Source organism: Haliaeetus leucocephalus, unplaced genomic scaffold, assembly GCF_000737465.1.
Source record: "Haliaeetus leucocephalus isolate CR32 unplaced genomic scaffold, Haliaeetus_leucocephalus-4.0 Scaffold173, whole genome shotgun sequence".
In the NCBI taxonomy this organism is placed as follows: Eukaryota; Metazoa; Chordata; class Aves; order Accipitriformes; family Accipitridae; genus Haliaeetus; species Haliaeetus leucocephalus.
The window spans coordinates 10,935,386-10,958,618 of record NW_010972609.1 but is presented as its reverse complement, the minus strand read 5'-3'; the positions used below and the strand labels follow the sequence as shown (position 1 = coordinate 10,958,618).

The 23,233-nt window shown below is 38.1% G+C and overlaps 1 protein-coding gene across 1 annotated transcript in view; it reads right to left on the bottom strand.

Moving 5' to 3' along the window:
• The window catches only part of TRIM66 (tripartite motif containing 66), a 50,882-nt gene that overhangs the window by 15,510 nt on the left and 12,139 nt on the right, over nucleotides 1-23,233 (bottom strand). Inside the window, exons 3-10 of the mRNA XM_010563813.1 lie at nucleotides 19,814-19,961; nucleotides 13,952-14,084; nucleotides 13,202-13,318; nucleotides 11,278-11,392; nucleotides 9,733-9,879; nucleotides 9,470-9,587; nucleotides 7,215-8,104; nucleotides 6,063-6,212 (exon numbers count right to left, since the gene is read on the bottom strand). Coding sequence (XP_010562115.1) covers nucleotides 6,063-6,212; nucleotides 7,215-8,104; nucleotides 9,470-9,587; nucleotides 9,733-9,879; nucleotides 11,278-11,392; nucleotides 13,202-13,318; nucleotides 13,952-14,084; nucleotides 19,814-19,961 — 1,818 coding nt within the window. The remainder of the gene's footprint in view (nucleotides 1-6,062; nucleotides 6,213-7,214; nucleotides 8,105-9,469; nucleotides 9,588-9,732; nucleotides 9,880-11,277; nucleotides 11,393-13,201; nucleotides 13,319-13,951; nucleotides 14,085-19,813; nucleotides 19,962-23,233) is intronic.

Here is a 23,233-nt window from a genome sequence, read left to right as displayed (position 1 = left end):
TGAGAAAAAGAATCCAAATCTTCCTTAACATTTTGTCTGAATAAACTGGAGCTCGCTTAAAGCGGAAGGAGGAAGAGATTGTATGGAGCAAGCAGCATCATGTTTTATTTATCCTTTTTTCCAGGTCAAAGGAAAAGGTTTTGTTAAATTAACATTCTGGGAAATGTATCTAATTGCATTAAGCATGAACGCATTTGTGCTGTAAGCAGCTCAATTCTTTAAAGTCAAAAAATAGTCTGATACTTTAGGAATTTGCAGGACCCTAAAGTCCAGGCTGCTGTCATTACTTCCTTCACCTCTAATCCCCCTAAAATTAAGAGTAATTAGAAAAAAAACAGCAACAACAAACTCACCCTGGTCCCAAGTTCAGATTTTAAGTCCTAGGGTAGGGTATTAAATTATTATTACTTTCAGTCACTAAGTAGTCACAACATGCTCAGTGCAATACTAATAAAAATAAAACCTGTACTTTGCCCCACAACCCCTCTCCCAAAAATTTCGCATGCTTTTAAAGAAAAAAAAAACAAAAACAAAAACCAAAATAAATCACTAGTTAAGCACTTGCCACCGAGATGGAAGAGTTGTCAATAATAAAGCTTAGGACAAATGTGTTGGGGCAAAATACCCAAGAAAGCCACCTACAGCAGACTGAGATCAACTCTTCTCTCTGATAATCCTGTAGTAACAGCAGCACTGGCATGTCAGAGCCTAGAAGTTCACATGCATCAAGTCCCAGGAGAGGTTGAGAGGTTCCACCATGAACTGTCACTACGTTAGTCTTGCATGAAATGCCACCATTGCATATAATTGGAATAAAACAGAAGCCTCTCTCAGAGTGCTCTCAAGAGTGCTGCTTGGATGGCATGGAATATTTTCTAGATTTCCCCATTTCAGCTACTTTATGGTGCTTGAGACAGACAGAGCTCTTGAACTTAGAAGCTGGGACTTACTGCAAATCAGAAAGAACAATACAAAAATCAGCGTTATAGCACTGTACAAAATTTCCACGTCTTACACCTTGATTACTATTTCTGGTCACCCTGTCTCAAAAAGGATTTATCAAACTCACAAAATATAGGAAAAATGGCCAAAGATATAAAGGGCCAAAGTATAGAATGGCTTCCATGAAAAAAAATTACACTAGAGAGACCAGCAATCACTTTTCAGCTTTAAAAACAAATGTTTGAGAGGAAATTCAATATAGACCTATAAAATATGGATATTATGAAGGTGGTGAATATAGAGTGATTATTCACTGGTTTTCCTAACACAAGAACTAGAAGGCAACCTACTGAATTATCAGGCAACAGACTTAAAGTAAGGAAACAGAGGAAATTCTCATGCTATGCAAAACTCAGTCGCTGCTGAATGCTGAGGAGACCAATAGTATTAAAATGGACTCCAAAAATGGATTAGACAAATTCACAGAGGAGGGGACCATGAAGAGCTGCAAAACACAATTGTCTGGGTGCAACCTTCATATCGGAAAATCCCTAACATGCTGTTTTTCAGAAGCTGGGATAGTGTATCATAAAAGGATCAGTTTATATTCATCTGTTTATTATACCCTTTCCTAAGCATCTGCTATTGGCTACAGCTATACATGAACAGATACAGCTGTTCAGTAATAATTTACTAATCAAGTGCATGACGTATTCAGAGATTTATTTTAAGCAGAAGGTGAAATAATAGCTCAAGGGAAGAAACCCTCAAAGTTTTCTAAGGAACATAACCAAACATGGGTTTGACAAACACTGTCCAATCTACTCACAACTGATCAGTGTCCCAGAAGGCAGAACCACAAATGCCCAAGCCAGTTAGGTTTTTCGGATGAGTGGGGATGGTACAGAGTAGTCTACTGCCCAGGACCGAAGCCAACAGCTGGACAAGGCAAGGAATCCTCCCTCGCAGAAGAAAGGCCCTGCTTCTAACTAGAGAAAGGGGTACACTTATGGCTCTGAGGAGGAGAGATGTCCAGCTGGCCCTGCAACAATGCCAATGTCTGTTGCAGCAGTACCTGAGGCTCAAACTACAAATTTGTGCTATAGTACAGTAATTATGACATTTCTTCAAATGCTAGGTACAGCCTTTAGACCTCTTGCTCATCACAGCCACAAATGACAATTAGGTACATGTAAGCAAAACAGGAATTTTATGCCCTTTATTACACTTGAAAACACAATTAGGCCAAAAATATCTTATTATTTTTGCCTCTGCTCCAGAATAGATGACCTCTCCAGTCCTGTGCGCAAATTAATAACTCAATATCATAGTATGTAAAAGCAACAGGAGGACCGTATCATTCCAGAAGGTTGGTAACCCTTTCCACAAAATTGTTAATCTAACTGAGTACTCATTCCTTCACACTGCAACTTAGCAATTCAATAGCTTGTATAAAATCTGTTTACCAGAGCTTGGCACGATTCCCCAGAAAAAAGTGCAGGTATCACAAAAGTTATTCTGAGATTTGTCCTCTGTCTTGCTGGCATTCTTACTGGAGAGGTTGGGTATTTGACAGGCATGGAGACAGAATAACTCCATGATCCAAAACAGAGGTCCCAGCTACATGAGTGAAGTATACTGACAGGGGAGCGTGAAGAGAAAATGGTATCCATTTTGTACATAGACAGGAAACTTTCATTTCTAGTGTTGCATTCTTAAAAGGTGCTAATCAAGCCCAAAGTTATGCTAAGTGCAGTACTTGACTTATGTCAAACAATCAATGGTCTAAGTATAGAAACATTTATTCTGCACAAAAAATGCAATTCACAGAGAAAGAATAGTTAGAGGAATACACAGGAAGACAGAAAGGCTGAAAAAATATCACCATTACTGTTCCAAAAACAGTGAAACAAATGAAAATAAGCCCACACATAACTGAAGTTACATGTTTAGAGACTATACTGTACACATACATAGAGAGCAGGTAGGCACAGACAGGAATTACTCTGAACTTTAAGACAGCAATAGCCTTGATGCCAATGTTTCTGATCAACACCAGCTAGAAAACCTTATTTTATATGACTGGAAAGCCAGAATTCTGTCTGCTCATTGAAGCTAGATTTATTTTTTGTCCTGATAGATGGTGAAATCTAACACACAAGGACATTTTACAAGTGCACAAAATGTTTCATCCTTGCTTCTCTCCTTCTCCTTATCAATAAACAGCTTGAAATGTGAGGGACAGAAAACAGTACTCATCAGAGTAACTTAAACAGGCGTTCTTTGAACTCAAAGGCACTCACATGGCATACGTGTGCCTCACACCGTGGTGTAACGGCTGCACCAGCACTTGTCTGGGATGATCTGAATAACGTACTTGTGGTTTCCCCGTTTATGAGTAATGTTTTGATCCCAAACTATTAATAGCATCTGCTCTATATTGCTTCACACATAAATATGATCCCATATGCAGACAATTCATCTAGTTATCAGCCAATAGTATTCAAATGCATACCATAAACATGTTTCAAAATTAATGCACAGATGTTTAATTACATGAGCAATCAAGTCTTGCTCCCCTCCAAAATAAAGGAAACCACTGGGCTAATGGAAGCTTTTCTTTTTTGACAGATCTTGGCAAACGTACCACTAAACAGTTAATTCTGAGTTTTTCTACATCATGGTTCACACTGCTTTCTTGTTAATGAGAGAATCTCAGTAGCCAGAGAATTACCTACTCCACTAAGAATGCTGTGCACAACGAACCCTGTCAGAGTTCAACAGAACTGCAACACAAGGCCAAGAAGTCCAATACCAATTATTCTCCAAAAGGCAGAATACATCTCTTCTACAGGTAGCAAAAGGTTTCTCTAGCCATTTTCTCCACCGTATTTTCCAAGTGCAGTATTTTAGACTTCACCACTTTCACTTTTTCCATGTCCTCCAAGAACTTGAGAGAGATTAAATGTTCTGAATACAGGCCATATGAAAATAAATAGACAAATACCTCTACAGATATTTTTGTCTGGACATGACCGTGCAAATATTTAATCAGGTGAAACAGAGATGAGACTCAATAGACACATCCCCTTGTTCTTAAATAGGAACCAATCTCCTATTTAAATGTAGATTTAATCTAATTGTCAGCAAAAGCAGACATCTTTAAACAGCATTCATGAAGAATCTGTTTCAAGGGTTTCCTTATTGTCCTGCTTCCCTTCATCATTTCTAATTAGCCACTGCCAGAGCTGTCAGTACATTATGGCTTCATCCCAAACAGCTCATTACAAGAGATAAATACAATCAAAGATGGGGGATACTGTAGCAGTTGAATGTCCTCATTTCTTGCAGAGGTACCAGGAAACTAGTAAAAAAACAGAGACACCTGTGCTTTCTGCACAAGAGCATACACTTCTCAGCACCATTAGAAAAATTTCCATTTTTTTTTTCTAGGATTATCCTCCTCTTGCTGCCTTCTCAGCTTGTACAGCAATGAATCAGCCCTTCTTCCTTTTTTTCTCCTCTTTTTCCCATCAGACTACACTAGGCTCTCTCTTGCACACCTGCTTCCATTTTCTACCCTCTTTCTGACTTTTCTTGTTTAAGCTGTTGGGAGTAACCTTCCTTTACAGGTCCAGAAGAAAAAGGACAGCTTCTTCAACATGCATGTAGAAAAAGCCTCTGAAAGCTAGTTGGTTAGCATCATCATTCATTTTCACAAATAACTTTGAGGGTGTGTCTGCATTACAAGAAAAGTATGTGCTTAGGTTCATTGTCTTGCTCAGGGCTTAAATACATATCTTCAATTTTTACAGTCATATCCTAAAGTAAAGGTAGCCCTATCCTAGAAAATTTGCACAGCTTTCCTCAGTCCTGTGCTCTGTCATCAGAGGTTGAGGGAGATCTGCCTCCACATGTGAAAGTTCAGAGCCAAAGAGCATCATCTCAGAATGTTGTGATACCATCAGCCTGACCCAGAAATGTCATAACATCTACAGGATTAAGTTAGCAACTGCAGATTTCTTTGTGGCTTCCAAATCTGATTTGCATGCTGCTTCCAGATCCTCAGTAATCATTACCTTTCTGTGTCTCTACAATTCCCAAAAGGATCTCCAACAACTTTCTGAATGGGTATTTCATCATAAATATGTTGGGTCAACAAAGCTACATACTAAATAAAGAAGGATAAAATAACTTCCTTTTGGGGCTAGTAAGGAAAGACAAGTTTTTCCACAATATTCTGCACACAAATTCCAAGAAAAATATCCATGAAACACTTCTACATGGTACAGAACATGAGTCATGCACAAAAGTACCAAACAGATTTGAGCAACCAGAATATGAAGTGTTGTTTGGAGTGTTTTAAACAAACTGTACAGAGAGGTAAAAGGCAGCTTCTCTGCCTCAAATGCACAGGTGATATCCAGAGCCAGCAAGGATCTACTGATATAGATGAGCCTTCCTGGTTTTGTTTATGCTGCTTCTCCAATAGTTAGGGCCTCCCAGTAGGTGCAAGGATCAAAGCATGAATCTATTATGTGCTGAAATATTCTAGAGATACAGAAATCTATTATTTTTCTGCTTATACATGAGCAAGGAGGAGTATAACAGAATTATACCCTTTTCAGACACCACATGTTCAGTAATAATTAGTGTTGTTATTTCCAGGGCAACTATTTTGAAGGATGATTCTCAGGCCTGATTTCATCAGAATCTCTGATTTTTTTTTTTTTTCAAATTAACTGCTGCTAGTATGGTAATTAGCAAGTCTTGACAGTTAAATCCCTAGAGATAGGGACTGGACAGAATTTACTCAGTGAAGAAATAGGTCTTCTATTCATTCACCAGTTCATGCTTAACAATCATGCCAGCCAAATCTAAACACTACGAGTTATAGAGCCGTTGCTGATCCTGGGTACAGCACAGTGTGTAGGCATCTTACTGGGAGATGCACACTAGGTTAGGCTATGACTGTCTTCCAAGATTGACAGCCATTTTGTCAACTTTTACTGTATTTTAATTTTTTCAACCTGATTGCAGATTCCAATGCTATATTATATTCAATATTATCAAACCACGTTTTCCCTTTAAAATACTTCTTTAAAAAAAGTTCTTTATACCTTCCTTACTGGGTGGAAAGCTGATTGTTGCAATGTGCTCTCAGCGGAGTGACCGCTCACACTGGCTTCTTCATCTAGTAACTGTGCCAGGGAGGGACTATCACTTCTGTCAGGTTTCTGGGCATCAGGTTCAGTGGAACTCTCACAGACCTACAAATCACAATTAAGGATGTGTGTTTTCAAAATCTCAGAAAGAAAAATGGTAACAAATTCACATCAACTCACAGCATACACAATATGACAACACTGGAAAGACTAAAACAACAAAGTTGTTCAAAGTACCCCTAAGTAGAGAGATAAATGAATAGAGAAAGATTTCTCTGAAACATTAATGAATTAAAATAAAAATAAAAATCAATAAAGCTGCTGAAATGTACAGCTATTCCAAAAGCCTGCAGTCTGCCCCTACAAGTAAGTCATTTTGAGAGCTATTCAAGGTGGGAACTCCACAGAATTTACACAGTGGGAAGTCCCAGCCACTTTTCTACTGCAATCCCCACTGTTTTGAATGGGTTTCAAAGCCACCTTATTCTGCACCTTATCTGCCTTGTAGTTTGGATGCTTACCACCAAGCACTGTCCCTTTTTCAAAAGCAGGATTCTTACCAACAGAGAAAAAAAGGGAGAAATTAGTGCTGCTGACAAAACTGTAACAGAACAGCATGTATGAATACTGATGAAAGTCTTAAAGGACATGATGCAGTAGCAAGAGCAGTTACTAGTAGAATGGGAAATAACTCTCAGACCAAAAAAAGATGTTCTTCATTCTTTTTTCACTAATCATTCAGAATCAAAAGGAAATCTTTTCCAAGGACCCAGGGCTTAAAGTTTCCAGTAAAAAGGAGTTGAAATGGAGAGTGAAACTACTGCAGTCCTCCAGTTACCTATTCACAAAGGAGGAAAAATGATGCTTTTATTCTCCCACCTGCTACTCACCTCGTCTACTTAGAGATTCAGATCTTTGCGATCCAGGTTGTTTATGCAGCACTTTACAGAAAATTTTGGCTCAATCTGCATGAGGCATGAAGCCTCTGCTGAATACAAACATAGACAACAATAGAAAGTTCAACCAACACATGAATCTCAAAGGTGTCTCCCATTTCTGAGCTTGCATTGACTAAATGCAATAGGAAAGAACTTTTAGAGAACTTACTTGTGCTTCATCTTGGATTTGTTGCTGAACTGGGGCTGGCTGCCTCACTATGTAGTTGATTTGACCAACTATGGTCTGTTGAACATGCTGAGGTGTCTTAGCTTGGTTCAGCTGCAAGCTGGACTGTCCCTGGGCCTGCAGAAGAAGCTCCAGATCCTTTTTCATCTCCTCCAGCTCAAACTGGTGGTGCATTATGTCCAGGCTCTGCTGGATGACTTGTTTGTGAGTGTTCTCATTCTGACCTGATGGTGGTGATGCTGGTGGCAGCTGCTGCTGCTGTGGTGGCTGCTGCAAGTGGTTAGATTTTATCTTCTGGAGATGACCAAGTTGCACTTGCACAGTTGATGTCTGCAAAGAAGCCTGTGCGCGGAATTGCTGCGGATGGCTCGTGCGAACTTGCTGAGCCTCATGTGATACAACAGCATAACCCAGGGGTGCAGTTTGCTGCAGCTGCTGGGATGGTAAGTGCTTTCCCATCCTCCCGGACTCATACTCTGGCTCTGACCGTGACTGCTGTTCCAGCCCAGACTGTGTTAGCTTCATAGGCTGGGGGGCACCCCTTTGGTCTTTGTCACGTTGCTGCATGGCGTACTGCAGAGGAAAGTGCTGCTGATGCAGTTCAGGAGGTTGTCGAAAATTTTGATGGCGGTTTATGTCTTGGTAAGAAGGCTGAGCTTTGTTTGCGTGAGGTGTGCTGAGGCAGTGTGAGCAACACACAGGCGTAGGACACTGAACTGCAGGTGGAAACTGATGTGGCTGGCTATTCACAGGCTCCAGCTGTGTTGCTGGTGAACGGTGCCCATGATACGAGGAGGTCTGTAATCCTTGCACATTTCCGCAGAGTAGCACATCTGAGTGAGAAACCTGTCCACCTTCCATAGTGAAACCACCTGAAAAAAACAGCAAATTTACTCCCTCCTATGATCTTGACAAATTTACACAATAAAAACTGTGAATGATGGCCATTTCCATGTCCTCGTTTCAAATATAAAAGATATTCAAATGTCCTATCCAAACAGTCCTTCAACATACCTTCAAGACAAATTTTTCAAGATTTTTCAGTGATGTAAAATCACACCAAACTCCCACTGATGTCAGGGGAACTCATGGTTGAATTACCAGCAAATACTTTGAAAAATTGATCTCAACTTATTTTAACTGATGGATATGGTTTATACTTCCATTTTTTACTAAAGTATGAGCATAGCTTCTCATCCATAAGCACAGGTACAAAAGACTGCTTCCAGGGTGAAAGTGACAAAAATAAAAGAGATTGATGTTATGTAGGTGAGAATCATAAAAGCTAGAAACAGAAGTGACCTATGAACTGATCTTGTCCATGCTTTTAGTCAAGAGAAGATTATTGCCTGTAATACTTTTGATAGTGTTTTACACCATCTAATTTTAAATATCTTAAAATGGGAAGAGAACCAATCTTTTAGACCATTGATTGGCCCACCAAACTGAATTTACTGTAAAAACTCACTGCAGTTGTGAAATTTATAGCTGGTGGGAAACAAAGTCACAGTAAGCACAGTATGCACATTCATTATATAAATAACACTGTAATTATTATACAGCCAATGTCTTAAAGCCATCTTTGTGCCCATTAATTTTAAGTGTCTCAAGCACTGCTCAGGTCCCTTGGCCATTAAGATACTGAAGGATCTGAGAAGCCCAGGCATGACTGAGCCCATCTGCCCCTGGGTAAGGCAAAGGAAATAATAGCACAAGGCCCACTGCAGATACTCCATTTCACCCAAGGTACTCCTTACAGGACTGCCACAGTCACAGTGGTGTAGCTAGAGAGCTATTGCTTGCTGGGACAGAACTGAATTTCAAATACATTGGACAAAGTCAAGGCTATTTGATAGCCAGTGACACTACATTTTAAGTAATTTCAGTTAAAAGTTATTTGTTTAGTCCTGCACAGTGTTTCCACTAAACTAGTAGTTGTGTTCTTACATTGTGATCTTGTAAGACCATCAAACATGATATTTATAGAGTGTATTTCTAGGTAATGTTTATAAGGTAATGCTTATCTATAATGATGTCTTAATAGGTGAATTGATATAACCAGAGGGAAAAACAGGAAAATTCAGCCATACTAGCTTTTCTTCAGTATGTGACAAGAGGTACAAAACTGGTTGTCCAAACAAAAAAGGATAGCACTTTAGGGGAAGTACTGTATTGTCTATATCTGTCTTGTCTAGCTTTGGGCACTTGCCTAATAAACAACAATATATTTTTCTTACCCAAATTGGACAGTTGTTTAGTCCAGTAGGAGGGATCCCAAGTAAATCTGATCTTCAGAGGAGGGCCTATGTCTGTGTTACAGTTTGTCTCTAACAAGCGCTGGATCTGAAATACAATCTGGTAACAGATCAAAGGATGATGATTTTATTCACAGTTATAAGATCATGAAAAATGTTTTATCTAAGAAACATTAAATCCTTTAAAAAGTTCTCACAATTGTGCTTACTGCACAATTTACTGACAAAATAAGTATTGCTCTTACCAGTTCTTTACTGAAGAGAAATGGGATGCCGTTTTTACTGCACACTGCCCAGCTGATGAAGTTCTGTACATGTTCTACCTGTCTGCTTAAAACCACAACACCTTGCATTTGTTGCTCCAATTTCTGCTTCCTTTCACTGGTGATTTTCTGTTAATAGTAATCAGTAGAAGATGTCATTCTTCGGACATACATAATGCATACAATCATTGGCACTACATTATGCATTATTTGCAGTGACACTGTTATTTAGAATCTCTTTAAACCACCAATCATAAAAAGAAAGCAAATCCTAGTCAACAGATATGTCTGAATTCAGGAAGAACAATGACTTCTCCAGGAGCAAACAACCTACATCATTCTGGCTTTGGTTTAACAGAATAATGTAACCCAAGAAAGCTGTGTAAATTGAATCAGATTTGCTCCTGGACCACTTTCTTGTCTCTTACAATATGCAAGAGAAGAGACCCAACAAAGAATATAAAAAGAGGGGAAGCATGCAGCATTTCCTCAGAATGGTCTTCCAGTCTCCAGCAATTCGTGATTTAGGGAACACAAAGACAGAGGCTACATTATTACTATCAGTGTATTTTTCTATGAATTTGTCTAACTAACTTTTGAACTCATGCACAATATCTTGCAGCAAGGAGTTCCACACTTATTTACCATTTATGTGAAGAACTATCTGTCCTTGTTTGATTTGAACGTGGCACCTCCTGATTTCATTTGATGCCCCCTACATGCACTTCAACAGAGCACTGTGCGTGTACTTCAAGCATATGCACAGTTCAGTTATGGTTACAGATAACTCAGGCAAACACTGAAATGTTGTCAAAACACATGAACGCTGAATTTACTTAATGTTTAATAATACCAAAATGAGAACATATTTCTCTTTTTTGTAAAGCTACTTAGCTGAGTAGCCATATTTGAGTCAAATATGTAAGTTCAGATGTAGCCAGCAAGTGCCAAGGGCCTTGTCTTTCCAATACCTGCTAAAATTACCCAAGAATAACTGAGAAGGGGAAATTCTAATAAGATCTGATAGCAGGTTTTGTGCTCAGCACATTCGAAAATAGAATCGTACAGATAGTATATAATATCCTATAGTATATATAGAATATATACTTCAACTGGACATCGAAAAACTGAAGAGTCACAACTGCAGGTTCTGTTATAGAAAGTAGACCAGAGGATCATTTTCAAAACAGGATATTAAACATGCTGCTCATGGTCTTCTACAAATTAAATATTAAAACCAGAAGCTGGTTTGTTTTGAAAGTACTCAAAAGGTGCACACATATTCTCTGTAACTGTATTAGAAAATGTAGTTAACTCATGATAAGCAAACATTTTGCCACATCATCCTGAATCTTTGTCAACCATTGATTCCACATAAAATACTGCAGGAAAAAAAAAAAAAGAAATATTTGAAAACAGAAGCAAAGGGACAATATCTCTCACAGTCTATATTCTTTCCATTGGCACTGGGATTAAATTTAATTTAGTTTAATTTCCCAAGGTATCAAAGAAACTAGCCTTACTTACTTCAAGTTGTTCAAGAAGGATGTTTGTTCGTTTATTGATTTCATTCATCAAAACCATCTTGGCCATTTTTATTTGATTTTCTACCTTTTTGTATAAATGTTTTACTTCAAGCAACCTATGGGTAAGAGATACAGATCCTTGGATGAGCCAACTGGTATGTCATTTATTCAGAGCTTAGTAGTTATTTGTTACAAGAACCGATCTAACTATTGACAGAGAAGTACAATGGAAGTTGTACTGTTCCCCATAAGTTCTCCCACACTTCTCTTCAGCCATAGAATCATAGCATGGTTTGGGTTGGAAGGGACCTTTAAAGGTCAACTAGTCCAACTCCCCTGTAATGAGCAGGGACATATTCAACTAGATCAGGTGGCTCAGAGCCCCGTCTGACCTGACCTGGAATGTTTCCAGGGATGGGGCACCTACAGCCTCTCTGGGCAACTGTTCCAGTGTTTCACCACCTTCATCATAAAACGTTTCTTCCTCATATCTAGTCTGAATCTACCCTCTTTCAGTTTAAAACCATTACCCCTTGTCCTATCACTACAGGCCCTACTGAAAAGTCTGTCCCCATCTTTCTTAGAAGCCACCTTTAAGTACTGGAAGGCCGCAATAAGATCTCCCCAGAGCCTTCTCTTCTCCAGGCTGAACAACCCCAACTCTCTCAGCCAGCCCTCATAGGTGTTCCAGCCCTCTGATCATTTTTATGGCCCCTCTCTGGACCCACTCCCACAGGTCCACGTCTTTCTTTTGCTGAGGGCTCCAGAGCTGGATGCAGTACTGCAGATGGGGTCTCACCAGAGTGAAGCAGAGGGGCAGAATTACCTCTCTTAACCTGCTAGCCACGCTTCTTTTGATGCAGCCCAGGATACAGTTGGCTTTCTGGGCTGTGAGAGTCCATTGCCAGCTCACACCCAGCTTTTCATCCACCAGCACCCCCAAGGCGTTCTCTGCAGGGCAGCTCTCAATCCTTTCATCCCCCAGCCTGTCTTGATACAGGGGGGTTGCCCTGACCCAGGTGCAGGACCTTGTACTTGGCCTTGTTGAACTTCATGAGGTTCACATGGACCCACTTCCTGAGTTTCTCCAGGTCCCTCTGAATGGCATCCCATCCCTCAGGCACATCAACTGCACCACTCACTTGGAGTCATCTGCAAACTTGCTAAGGGTGCACTCGATCCCACTGTCTATGTTGTTGATGAAGACATTAAACAGTATTGGTCCCAATATGGACCCTTGGGGGACACCACGTGTCACTGGTCTCCATCTGGACATTGAGCTGTTGATCACTATCCTCTGGATGTGACATGCTAATGCTGATTGACTCTCTCAAACATCATGCCAAGAACAGTCTAAAGTTCTTTGTCAACAAACACACACAGAAGCCATATAAAAAAAAAATTTCACTTTATACTAGAGTATAAGTAGTATAAATAGATTTGTACTCTTTCAGGCTGTTTGAAATTGTTTTATTCATGCAGAAGAGAGATCCAACAGCTGACAGATACATAATCAGTAGCCAAAATCCAGTTCATATAATGAAATATTTTCATTTTTATACTAGTCTTGACTGGAATTGCAGTTTGTTTTGAGGTTTCTTGAAGAAATATGGTATTTTAAAAATAATCTTTATTTCTAGTATTTTCAAATTCTAGTTCAGAAACAGATTGTACAAAGAAATCTTAACTCTGAAGTCAGCTGTCACATGCCATATAAGGACTATGGAATCACGTATTACAATGCCATGACTTGTCAGTACCACTTAAACATGAATTTGATATTTTTAGTCTTCCTATTATTTCCTACCCTCCAAGGAAAAAAAGAAAATATAGCATCTGCATTTACTTCTGTTAATCTTCATTTAGTGAAAATAATATTTTTACTGATCACCCACTTTCATGAAAAACAAATGCATAGCAATTACCTGTCTTCAATCTGTTTAGCTGAAACCTGAATCCCATTTTTTTTCTCTTCCACTTTAGTTATGACATTTTCCAGGATAAGTCTCTGATTTTGCAAAGCTTCATCAAGATGTCTGAACCTGTGAACAAAGGGGAAATTCTCACACCATGTTTTTTTCTGTTAATAAGTAATCAACTTATCAGATGATAAGTTTAGGGGACCAGCTGCCTTAATACCTGTCTGGACATGGTCCCCTACTTGTTTCCTACTACAAATGTTCTCTGTGACAGCTAAACTTTATTGCCCCTCATATAGGCAGGCTTATCTCACAAAAAGTGTCACTGTGTATAGACAATTACTTACATGGCTCACACACTTCCACAGGCAAGCAGCACGCTTAAGCGTTAGTAACTCTTGTCTTGTACAGTCATGATGTCTTTGATAAAGACAAACAGAAGTATTTGAACCATGCTAAGTATCGAGTTCAACTTGTGCCTTTGAGCACAATCACGAGGAACTATATGCATGCATACATAGCATCTGGGCAGACATGGGAACATACACACTGTGAAGAGCAGTGAGTGATTCTGTGAGGGCAGTAACCCATGTGTTACACTGCATGAGCATAAGACAACTGAACTGAGTTTGCTGTGGCTTTTAACTTTGGACTAGACTGCAACTTCAGCCGACAGAAAATGCAGATGAATAGTCTTAAATCTAAATTAGCTACAGTTTTAGACAGGATTATGATTAAGGAATCAATGTGTGGTACCTGTGTTCCTTATGCTCTGTCAGAAGGCAGCTGCGGCATGTAAGGATATCACAGGTCTCACAAAACAGCTTGAGGGGCTCTTGAGTGTGCACTGGACAAAATAAGGAAAACTCACTTCCTTCATCTTCAGTTGCTGAGGAATATAAAGCAATGGTGTCATTGACAAAGATTACTATTATAGTTCAGAAAAAGAGTTGCCAAACTCTCACAATTTTATTGAAAGTCTTGATGTTATTTTTAAAATACCCAGACCCTGGAACCATCTGATTATATGCAGGGTTTATTTTTATTTTTTTCCTGGCCTTATACATCCTACAAACTGAGCACATCAAAGAGGTTCAGAAACAAGTCATCAAACCAAATTCATATTGTCCTCTAAACTCTCATGTGTTTTAAATATCTCTCACGATTTTGGGCACCTGCCTCACAACTTTGAATGCTCTGGTCCAGCAAACCGGACAACAAATCTGTATTGTAAAATGTAGAAAAGCAAATATATTAAATAAACCTGAAGTCACAGCAGAAGCAAGGAAATCCTTTGTTCTTAAAAAGTCACATGGGGAATTGTTTTTCAAACTTGTATTTGTTGTAAATGCAGTACATAAGCTTCAGCAGCTACGGGATATTGATATTAGGCACTCAAACCTGTTCTTAAAAGTATTTTCTAAAGAGTAATGTGATGAAGAGTAAGAATGGACAGTGGATATCTAAAGTGGAAGTGTTGCCCCTGTACAATCTATTCTTGCCTTCTTTCCTGCATACAGCAGAACTGTTTTAGAAAGAAGGAACACTTTCAATGAAAGAATGCAAACAAAACCCCACTAAACCATACCAAAACAAAACCCCTTCCACTGAAGTTACACATTCACAAGTACATCTACATTAATAGTTAAGGCAGGGAGGGGGAAGCTCTTGGATCCCCCAAAACACAGACTCCAGAGCCTTATTTTATTAACCAGTGTAAGGACCACCCATCATTATTACTGGTGAAAACCACTATTCTCTCAAAATGGTCAAAAAGCACAAGCAATGCTAAAGTACAGTGACAGATTTATGCAGGTCAGTGTTCAAATCCTTGTCCACAGAACCATCAACATTATTAGCACATAGGGACATATATGGGGACAACAAGAAAAGCACATGGCTGTGTCCTCAAAGTATTCCTACAAAGACACTATCCTATTATTCTTTACCAACACTCAAGAAATTAAACAAAACAATCATTGTTAGATAACACTTATGGATACAAACTTTAAATGAAATAGAAACATTGCTTATTTATATATCATTATTTGTTCACATAAAATGAGAAAAATGTTTCAATTTTCCCCCACCAAACCTAACTTACTTATCTAAACATTTAAAAAAAACAACTTGTGGCAGGGACCAGGCTCTCATCCTGTAAGGAAAGAAAGCCCTTTATACAATCAAGCCTCTGAAGTGATACTGTTGCAGTTAACACAGACACACAGTGTACAGCAAGCTATATTAATTTAGTCGCTTTATTTTCAAATTGGAAAATGCACAATATAGAAGTAGAAAGGCTAAGAAAACCTGATGGGTGACAAAGAGAATGAAAACACAGAGAAAATCCATGCCATGCTCTAAATATGCCAAATTTCCTACTTTTTAGATTGCTATCTACTCTAAACATTTCTGAGATGGTTCAATTGGCTTTCCCCTCCATTGTCTTAACATAGTGTGCAAGAAGATAATTTGAGATAAATTAGGCCAAGATTTTTATGTAACAGCATTACACAGTTTACATTGTTATGAATCATTTACTACAGTACCATGCTTTATTCTTCAGGAAAGTTTATTGGTTGATACTATTATTGAATCAAATTATAATAGATAGCATTATTAAAAGAGGAAATTGGATCAGAGGGTGCTGTTAGCCCACTCCAATGTTTTTTTTTTTCTATCAAGGTACAAACCGAAGTCACCTTGACAGCAAATCTTTTCTCATTGTACTGCAAATATGTACTTTTGCATTAAAACCTGCAGCTGACAATGCAAATAATATGTAACCAAGTAGGTTGTATAACCAATATATAACCAAGGTGGATGTCAAAGATCATCTTTTCCTCCCCTACGGAGTCAGATATTATATCTTAAAAGAAAAACAAAAAGCCCATAATAACTATCTCAATTTTCATGAGTTGGAAAAGCCCCTCTAAGTGTTCAGCACCTGCACAGCATGCAAGCTGTTATTCTGTTATTGCCCTAAATCCTGAATTAACATCAGTTGAGTCACCATTTTCTACAGCCTGTATTTTCTTTACCTCAGATGGATCTCTTGAATAATTAACAGAAAGTTTTAAATCTCTGTTCCTCTGGCCAGCTGATGTCAACTTTGGAAAAGCAATCTCATCTTGGCTAATAGAGTCCTCCCTCAACTTGTGTAATTCACAGTGACTCAAACTTTGATTTTATAGGTTCATATTCAACCTTGAGAGACTGAAAGGAAAGAACAGTATAGCAAAGAGAAAATTATTCTGTTTGCGCACTAGCCTATAAATAGTTGGTGTGTCAGTACCAGATCATTTACTTCTAACATAGTTTTGGTAAAAGGACTGTTTCTACTCAGTTGCATAGCACAGATTTCCGCTTAACAAGGAAAGAGTCTGTACTAATGCTGAATGTACTTTTAAGAAAGTTGGGACTAAGGGAGGAAGAAATTCTGGTTTTATGACTTTAAGCAGTTCAAGAGCTCTGCAGAAATTCAAACTTAACAAAGTTCACTTATTCCTAGTGCTAATGCAGACCCCTGCAGTGAAAGGTTTGTCCTTCAGAGATTATTCCTCCAAGATTGCTGCTTAATCTGTCATAAAGCTTTGGCCCATGTTCCAAGCACCTAGTTCTTCAGTGCTCAGCAAATTCATTCCAGAAGCAGATTTCAACATTTTCACGTCTTGATCTTGCAGTCACAGATCCAGAGTTTTCAGGGTTCTTTTGGGTTGCTTTTTTTTTTTTTTTAACTGTCAGGAAAAATCGTTATCTTTGAAATACTGCAAGTAGTGCAGTTTAACCCATCTGTGAACCACATCTCTTCATATTCATAACCAGCAGTAATAGTCTGGCACTCACAAGAGAACTGGAATTTTTTATAGTACCTCTAGAAGTGGTTCAGCTAACAAGAATACACTGGAGCAACCATACAACATATAAACATTAGTGGGAAATTTGCAGGGGGAGGAATCAAAATGATGTCCAGTGCATGCTATTTATCTGGGTTTATGCTTAAAAAAATAAGGTCTGTTTTTCAATGTAGGAGTTCAGTAACAGTTTTCAGCTGAACAATTGTGACACAGACCACTCCCCATTCCAGTTCTCAATAAGCATGTACACAACAATGAACTCTAACTAGCACAACTGCCCCCCTCAGGCTACCAGATGTTACAGAATGCTATGGAATGAATAAAATACAGCTGTTTCCAAACAAGAATGGAGCCCTTTCCAAGACCAAGGCGGCCTCACAGGGAATCCCCTACGAGCAGCATTCATTTTGTGGGCCTTTACTTCAGACTTACAAAGGATGAGTCAGTAGGAAAAAGAAATCTGGCTACTTCAAAATTGTTTTCTTCTTATACAATATGAAATTTTTCTGTTCCAGCCTAGTCCTGCTCTTCCCCATGCCTTTAACTTCTAAATACAAATTTGAATGAAGGGTAAAGTTCTCAAAAATCACATTAAATTGGCACACTGTTCTGCAGCATAACCTCAGGAGTCACCAGGCTAAGGGTGCTGCCTGGCAGCCAGCTCAGCTGTTCAGCTGTGTGAGCTGGGTCTCACCCAGCAGGCAGACAATGGCCCAGGAAGGAAGCAGGAGGATGTGCAGGGTAAGTGGATGTCACAGGTAACCGTGACAGAGAGCTGAAGGTTCTGTGTGGCAAGGGGTGATCAGATGTGTTACACGGAGCATGGGTATTATGAATGAAGAAGCAGAAAGAAAGGTTTCCCAGGGAAGCCAGGCTCCTTTAGTTCTGCCACTCAAGGAAGAAATTTTTTATCAAAATGAATAGGAATAGGCAGGATTTAATGTGTTTGGTGGTTGGGGTTTTTTTCTACTTTACTTCATTTCAGACCCAGGGAATCTTATGGTTTTTAGATGACAAAAGAAAGTCTGGCCCTTGTAAAGCAAATGGCAAAAGACAGAACAGTTTAAGGGTGCAAGATAAATGGGATAGAGAGTCTCTTAATGGTTACAAGGGCCTACAAAGAAGTTGAGAGTTGCTCAGAAGCACCATACACAGACTGAAGGTGGCTACTGAATCTGAAAGCAGAGGATGCTTTATTTCCAGAAAATAAAAAATAAAATATATTTCAATAGTATATCCTAATATTTGCTTTCTTTGAAATATCCTGAGGGGATATCTATGTCCTAAATAAATAATATATACATAAATAATAATAATTTTAAAAGCACAGATTACATTCCCAATCAATTTTTAGATTAACTAGCCTATATATACGCTACCAACCTCCTTGTTAATTTTTTTTTCAGCTCACAGAATTTAGGACTAAAAAGATGAGAAAGCATTTTAGTTTATGTGTTTACATCATTTTATTTATACAGCACACACAAAACCACAACTAAGTCACAGGTATATTTTCTTAACATTATTTGTCAACAACGTGAGCTGGTAATCTTACTCAAAGTGGAATGAAATTATAAACAGTTGGAGCCTCAAAACCACAGTCCTTATCTTGCCATCAACTCAAGAAGAAAAACATATTGTCCATCCAGTCAGGGCATTTGAGGGACTGTGGAGACTTCAGTTTATATTAATCTCTAGAAAAGAGCCAGAAAACATTTAAATGTCTTCTGTGCTTTTTTATTATTACTATTCTTACAGAGGTTTTTTTGTTCGTTTACACTATTTGGCAACAGCATATCATGTCTCAAGGGCCTCAAACTCTGTTTGATATGAACACCCAAGACTTAAAAGAACTCCATCTATAGCAAGCCTAAAGTATAGGCTTCTGCAAGCAAAATCCTAAAGCCAAAAAAAAAAAAGAAGTATAATCAGTAGGCTACACCTATATTTATTCCTTGTTCTGTCCTTCATCTTCTTTATGAAGAAGAATGATAGTGCAGCACAAACTCTAGCACAAATAACTTCATATGTGAGCGAAGTGTAAACTTAAATCATTGCATAAAATTGCAAAACTCTTATTTTAGGTTACAAATTGCTTAGTAAGTTTAGGTTGGCATATTCCTCAGCAGATATCTGGCATATAAGGAAAGAAAATAATGAGCAGTAATAGGAGATGATAGTCCTTTCTATGGATCATCATTTTATAGGGATGAGACATATGTGCCAGTGGGCTTCATTTGTGCTTGCTGATGGCAATATAGTGGTCACACTCAGGAACCATGTTTTTCAGTCCAGGCTTAGAAAAGAACATCCTATAGTGATCATAGCCTTCTGCTCCCTGTGACTTTCCCTCCCGCACTTTGTCCATAAGCACAGGAATTGCTTGATGGTAGTTTCCTGAAAGAAATTACCCAAAAGAGGACAGAAATACTGAAAGGGCAAGGCCTGTTGCTGTTGTAGCCTATCAAACCCTAGTCCATCATTCCGCAGACTGAAAAGGCATGTGGAAAAGATAGTCTCTGTGAAACACAAATAACCAAAATTTTTCAAATACTGTGGAATGCTGATTGTGGCAATGGCCCTAAAGTTACAGAAAAATCACATAATCTCTCATTGACACATACACAGGCTTCTGAGTGACACACACACAGCCTTCTGAATCACACAGACCACGTCTGTGGCACAGAGCCTGCAACTGCTCCTTTTTCAACTGAATAACTGATATGAGAAGAAACAAAATTTCAAAGTGTATCTTCAGTACCTGTGCAGCCCTTCAGGGATACAGAGAAGAAGCGGTCTCCAGTTTCCTTGCCATGCCTGTGTTCCTCTGTACATGAGCTGCATAACCACTTATTGCAGCTTGTACAGAGACTGTGAGCGGGTCTCTTCTCTTTACATGTGGAGCAGCACTAAGAACAAAAAGTGCAGTTACATGCAAGGATAAAAAATTAGCCATACAAACTGTTATCTTTAATAGACTATGATTCAGATTGGTAAGCTTAATATTTTTCTTCCTCAGACTAATGCAATTCAACTGATTTTAAGAGTCTGATTATTACGTAAAAGAGAATAGAATAAAATTAAGATTTGAAGCTCTTAAATTGATTGTCTTTCTGTGCTCTAGCAAAATCAAGCATAATTATGACATGATGCAAGAATTATTCAGCAAAATTCTAAGGTCCATGTTATGCATGAAGTCACAAGAAATAATCGTAATGACTTGTTTCTTGTGAACTGAAAAAGCTATGAAACTATGAAATAAGACTTGTCTGATTTCAATTAAGGAGGGTTAGATTAAAAGTTACTTTTGAAAATGAGTGGTGTGCTTTATAATCCCTTTTTGTTAGTGTTGTAGTACTTACTGATGGTTTTAACACATCAAATGAGTGTACACCTTACTTTATATTATATATATATATTTAGATAGCTAGATATAGGTATTTTCTACCTCAGAAAAGATAGTCTAGGTTGGCAAGTAAATAAGTGAAGTGTTGGAGTCAAACATAGCCCATCAAAAAGTTTTTTAGTCTAGCTACCATTTCCTTTCTAATCACAACATTATGCAGAAGCATTTTACTATATCCTTTCAGTGTCATTCATTAATTTCTGCCCATTACTAATGATTTATTAATAAACAAAAAATCCTTAGGCTAGAATCCATTTCTGCTTTCATGTATATGAATGTAAATCAGAGCTACTTCAGCAGAGCTACTCTAAATCTACATTGCTTTATTTAAAATTAGAGCTTGCTCTATTTGCTTTAGCATTGTATGAACCACTCTGATAGAGTGTGACTGTCAGAAAAATACATAAAACATGCCAATGGTAAGGCAATTTAGAAAACAATATGGGGACACCCACATACTATTAATGAAAAACTTAGTTCCTATTCTCTAAAGAGCTGACCAGAAATAAGCTCAATTTATATATTGGTATCACATATGGTGAACTGGAAACATAAGACACGGGAACATGAGAAGAACTGGAAACCCTAATTAACTATCTTTTCTACAATTTAGGAAATGCCCTTTGTTGTATAGGCCATGCTGTCTGGAAGTGTCACTAAAGAGGAGATGAATAAAGCAGCACATAAATGACGTGTCTAATTTGATCTTTGGTATCCAGAATGAACTCAAGAGTTATTTCAAGATAGCTATAATGATATTACTTTTAAAAAAAAGATTTGCACTAGGCATAAACTACCTTGTTTGAAAACTCCTAATATTAATGGTTTTGACTTACAGTAGCCACAAATACATACTAATGGACAGAGTGAACATAGCGTTGTAATTTTACCATCATCAAAGCATAAAAGCTTTGCCACCAGTTTATCAAACTCAAACATTTCCTACAAGTTTACAATATATCTACTGTACTTATGCATAGTTCCCGAATATTGCTACTACTTAGGGCTACTCAAGCAACTAATAATAGATGGCAAAATTACTTCCTATTTTGCCCTTTCTATCGGGCATCAGCTTATCTTCAATTCAGTTTAGTTACGATTGCTTCCCAACTATTCTGATGGGAAACATGAAAAGAAGGATATAGCAGCATACACTCAGCACATAAGCCCTAATGCAAGCCCTGGTGAATTTAATAGAAGAGTTTCTCTTTGCAGTGTCTCAGGGAATAGAAAGCCTGAAGGAAGAACAATCACTGTTCTTTGCTAGTCATCTTAGTTTTAAATCATGGCTTTAACAATAAGTGGAACATCTATATCCACCTAAATTCTGAGAAGCAAGTGAGTCAAGTTCTGATTCACTTCAGAAAAAAAAAATTTGTTCTGCTGAAATTAATGTAAATTTTACCATTCCCTTCAGTGAGGCTGGAATTTCACAACAGGTCTCTTATCAACTCATTGTTCAAGAATTTCTAAGTATTCTCAATCTTTTTCAAAGAGATTGTGCAATTCTTGACAATAAGACAACAAAGCAAAGTTTTAAATGTGTTTGATTGTCTAGGCAGGGAAGTATTTGTGTAAGCATTCTGCTATTTTAGCCATTTGCTTATCAACAATGTTTTCCAAAATATGTAATGTATATGTAATAATTTAAACCAAAAAGCCTAATATAACTTCTATAACCAAAATGCAAGGGTATTTATTCTGGGAAGCAAAGCTTGTTATATAAAAAGAAATGTCTGATTTAAAATGTACCACAAAGGGCCAGATGAGGGAACAGGTCAAAAGTTGAGGGATGCTCTGCCTTCTCTGCAATAACCAAAACTGCTTAATCACAAGTTTACCTGCAATTGTTGAGCTGTCAGTCTGACTAGAACTTATATTGATACTGTACTGTGTTAACATTACTTCTAAGTTGCAGAGCACAGAGTGTTCCCAGAGTTACATTATTTATGATGTGGAAATGGGCTTCTGGGCAAGAGATTCTGAATTGCATATTTTTGAAACCCCTGCTGCTGGTATGTAGCACATTCTATCATTTATGCTTCACTATCTCACACACTGAGAAACATCTTGCTTCCAAACACTTTGTTACAAGCCTTGACAGATTCCCATTTGAACATATTAGGTAAATTAAGAAAATTATGGCATTTCAGCAGTGTCTCAGCTGGATGAGCTAGTGCTTCTCCTTTTGATATCACTGATGGTGAAACTATGGCTTTATTTTGGAGGGGCTGGTGGTTAAAAACCAGTAAGCAAGCTTCACTGATACGTGACTTGACTGTTAATAAAAAGGAAGTAAGCCAAAAACTATGAGGAAGGTTCGCGAGTCCCTCTAAGGTACTCCTATGCTTCAGTGAGAAATCTGCTTTACTGGACTGCTCTTAGGACTCCTAAGGGATTACAGAAAAGAAAAACCTTCTTTTAAAGAAGCTTTGAAAAAATAATCTAGTGCTTTTGAAGACATTAGATATTCTCATTTGATTTCCTTTCTACATGAAATCTCATTGAAAAGTAAATGATGTGAGTCATGGTAATTAAGAAATCCCAGTATAATAAGGGCATTCTAAACATTCAGCAATATCTTATGATTTTCTTCTCTTTGAAGAGCGCATGTGAAGAGACATCTTCCTGGTTTAGATAAAGTTAGTTATGTTGCACTCTTCAAACACCTTACACCTGAAGATGTCAACACACTTTTCTTGCATTAATTTCCCCAGAACACTCCATGAATTAGGTTACACATTCTTTTCAACAATGGAGAAAATGAAACACAGA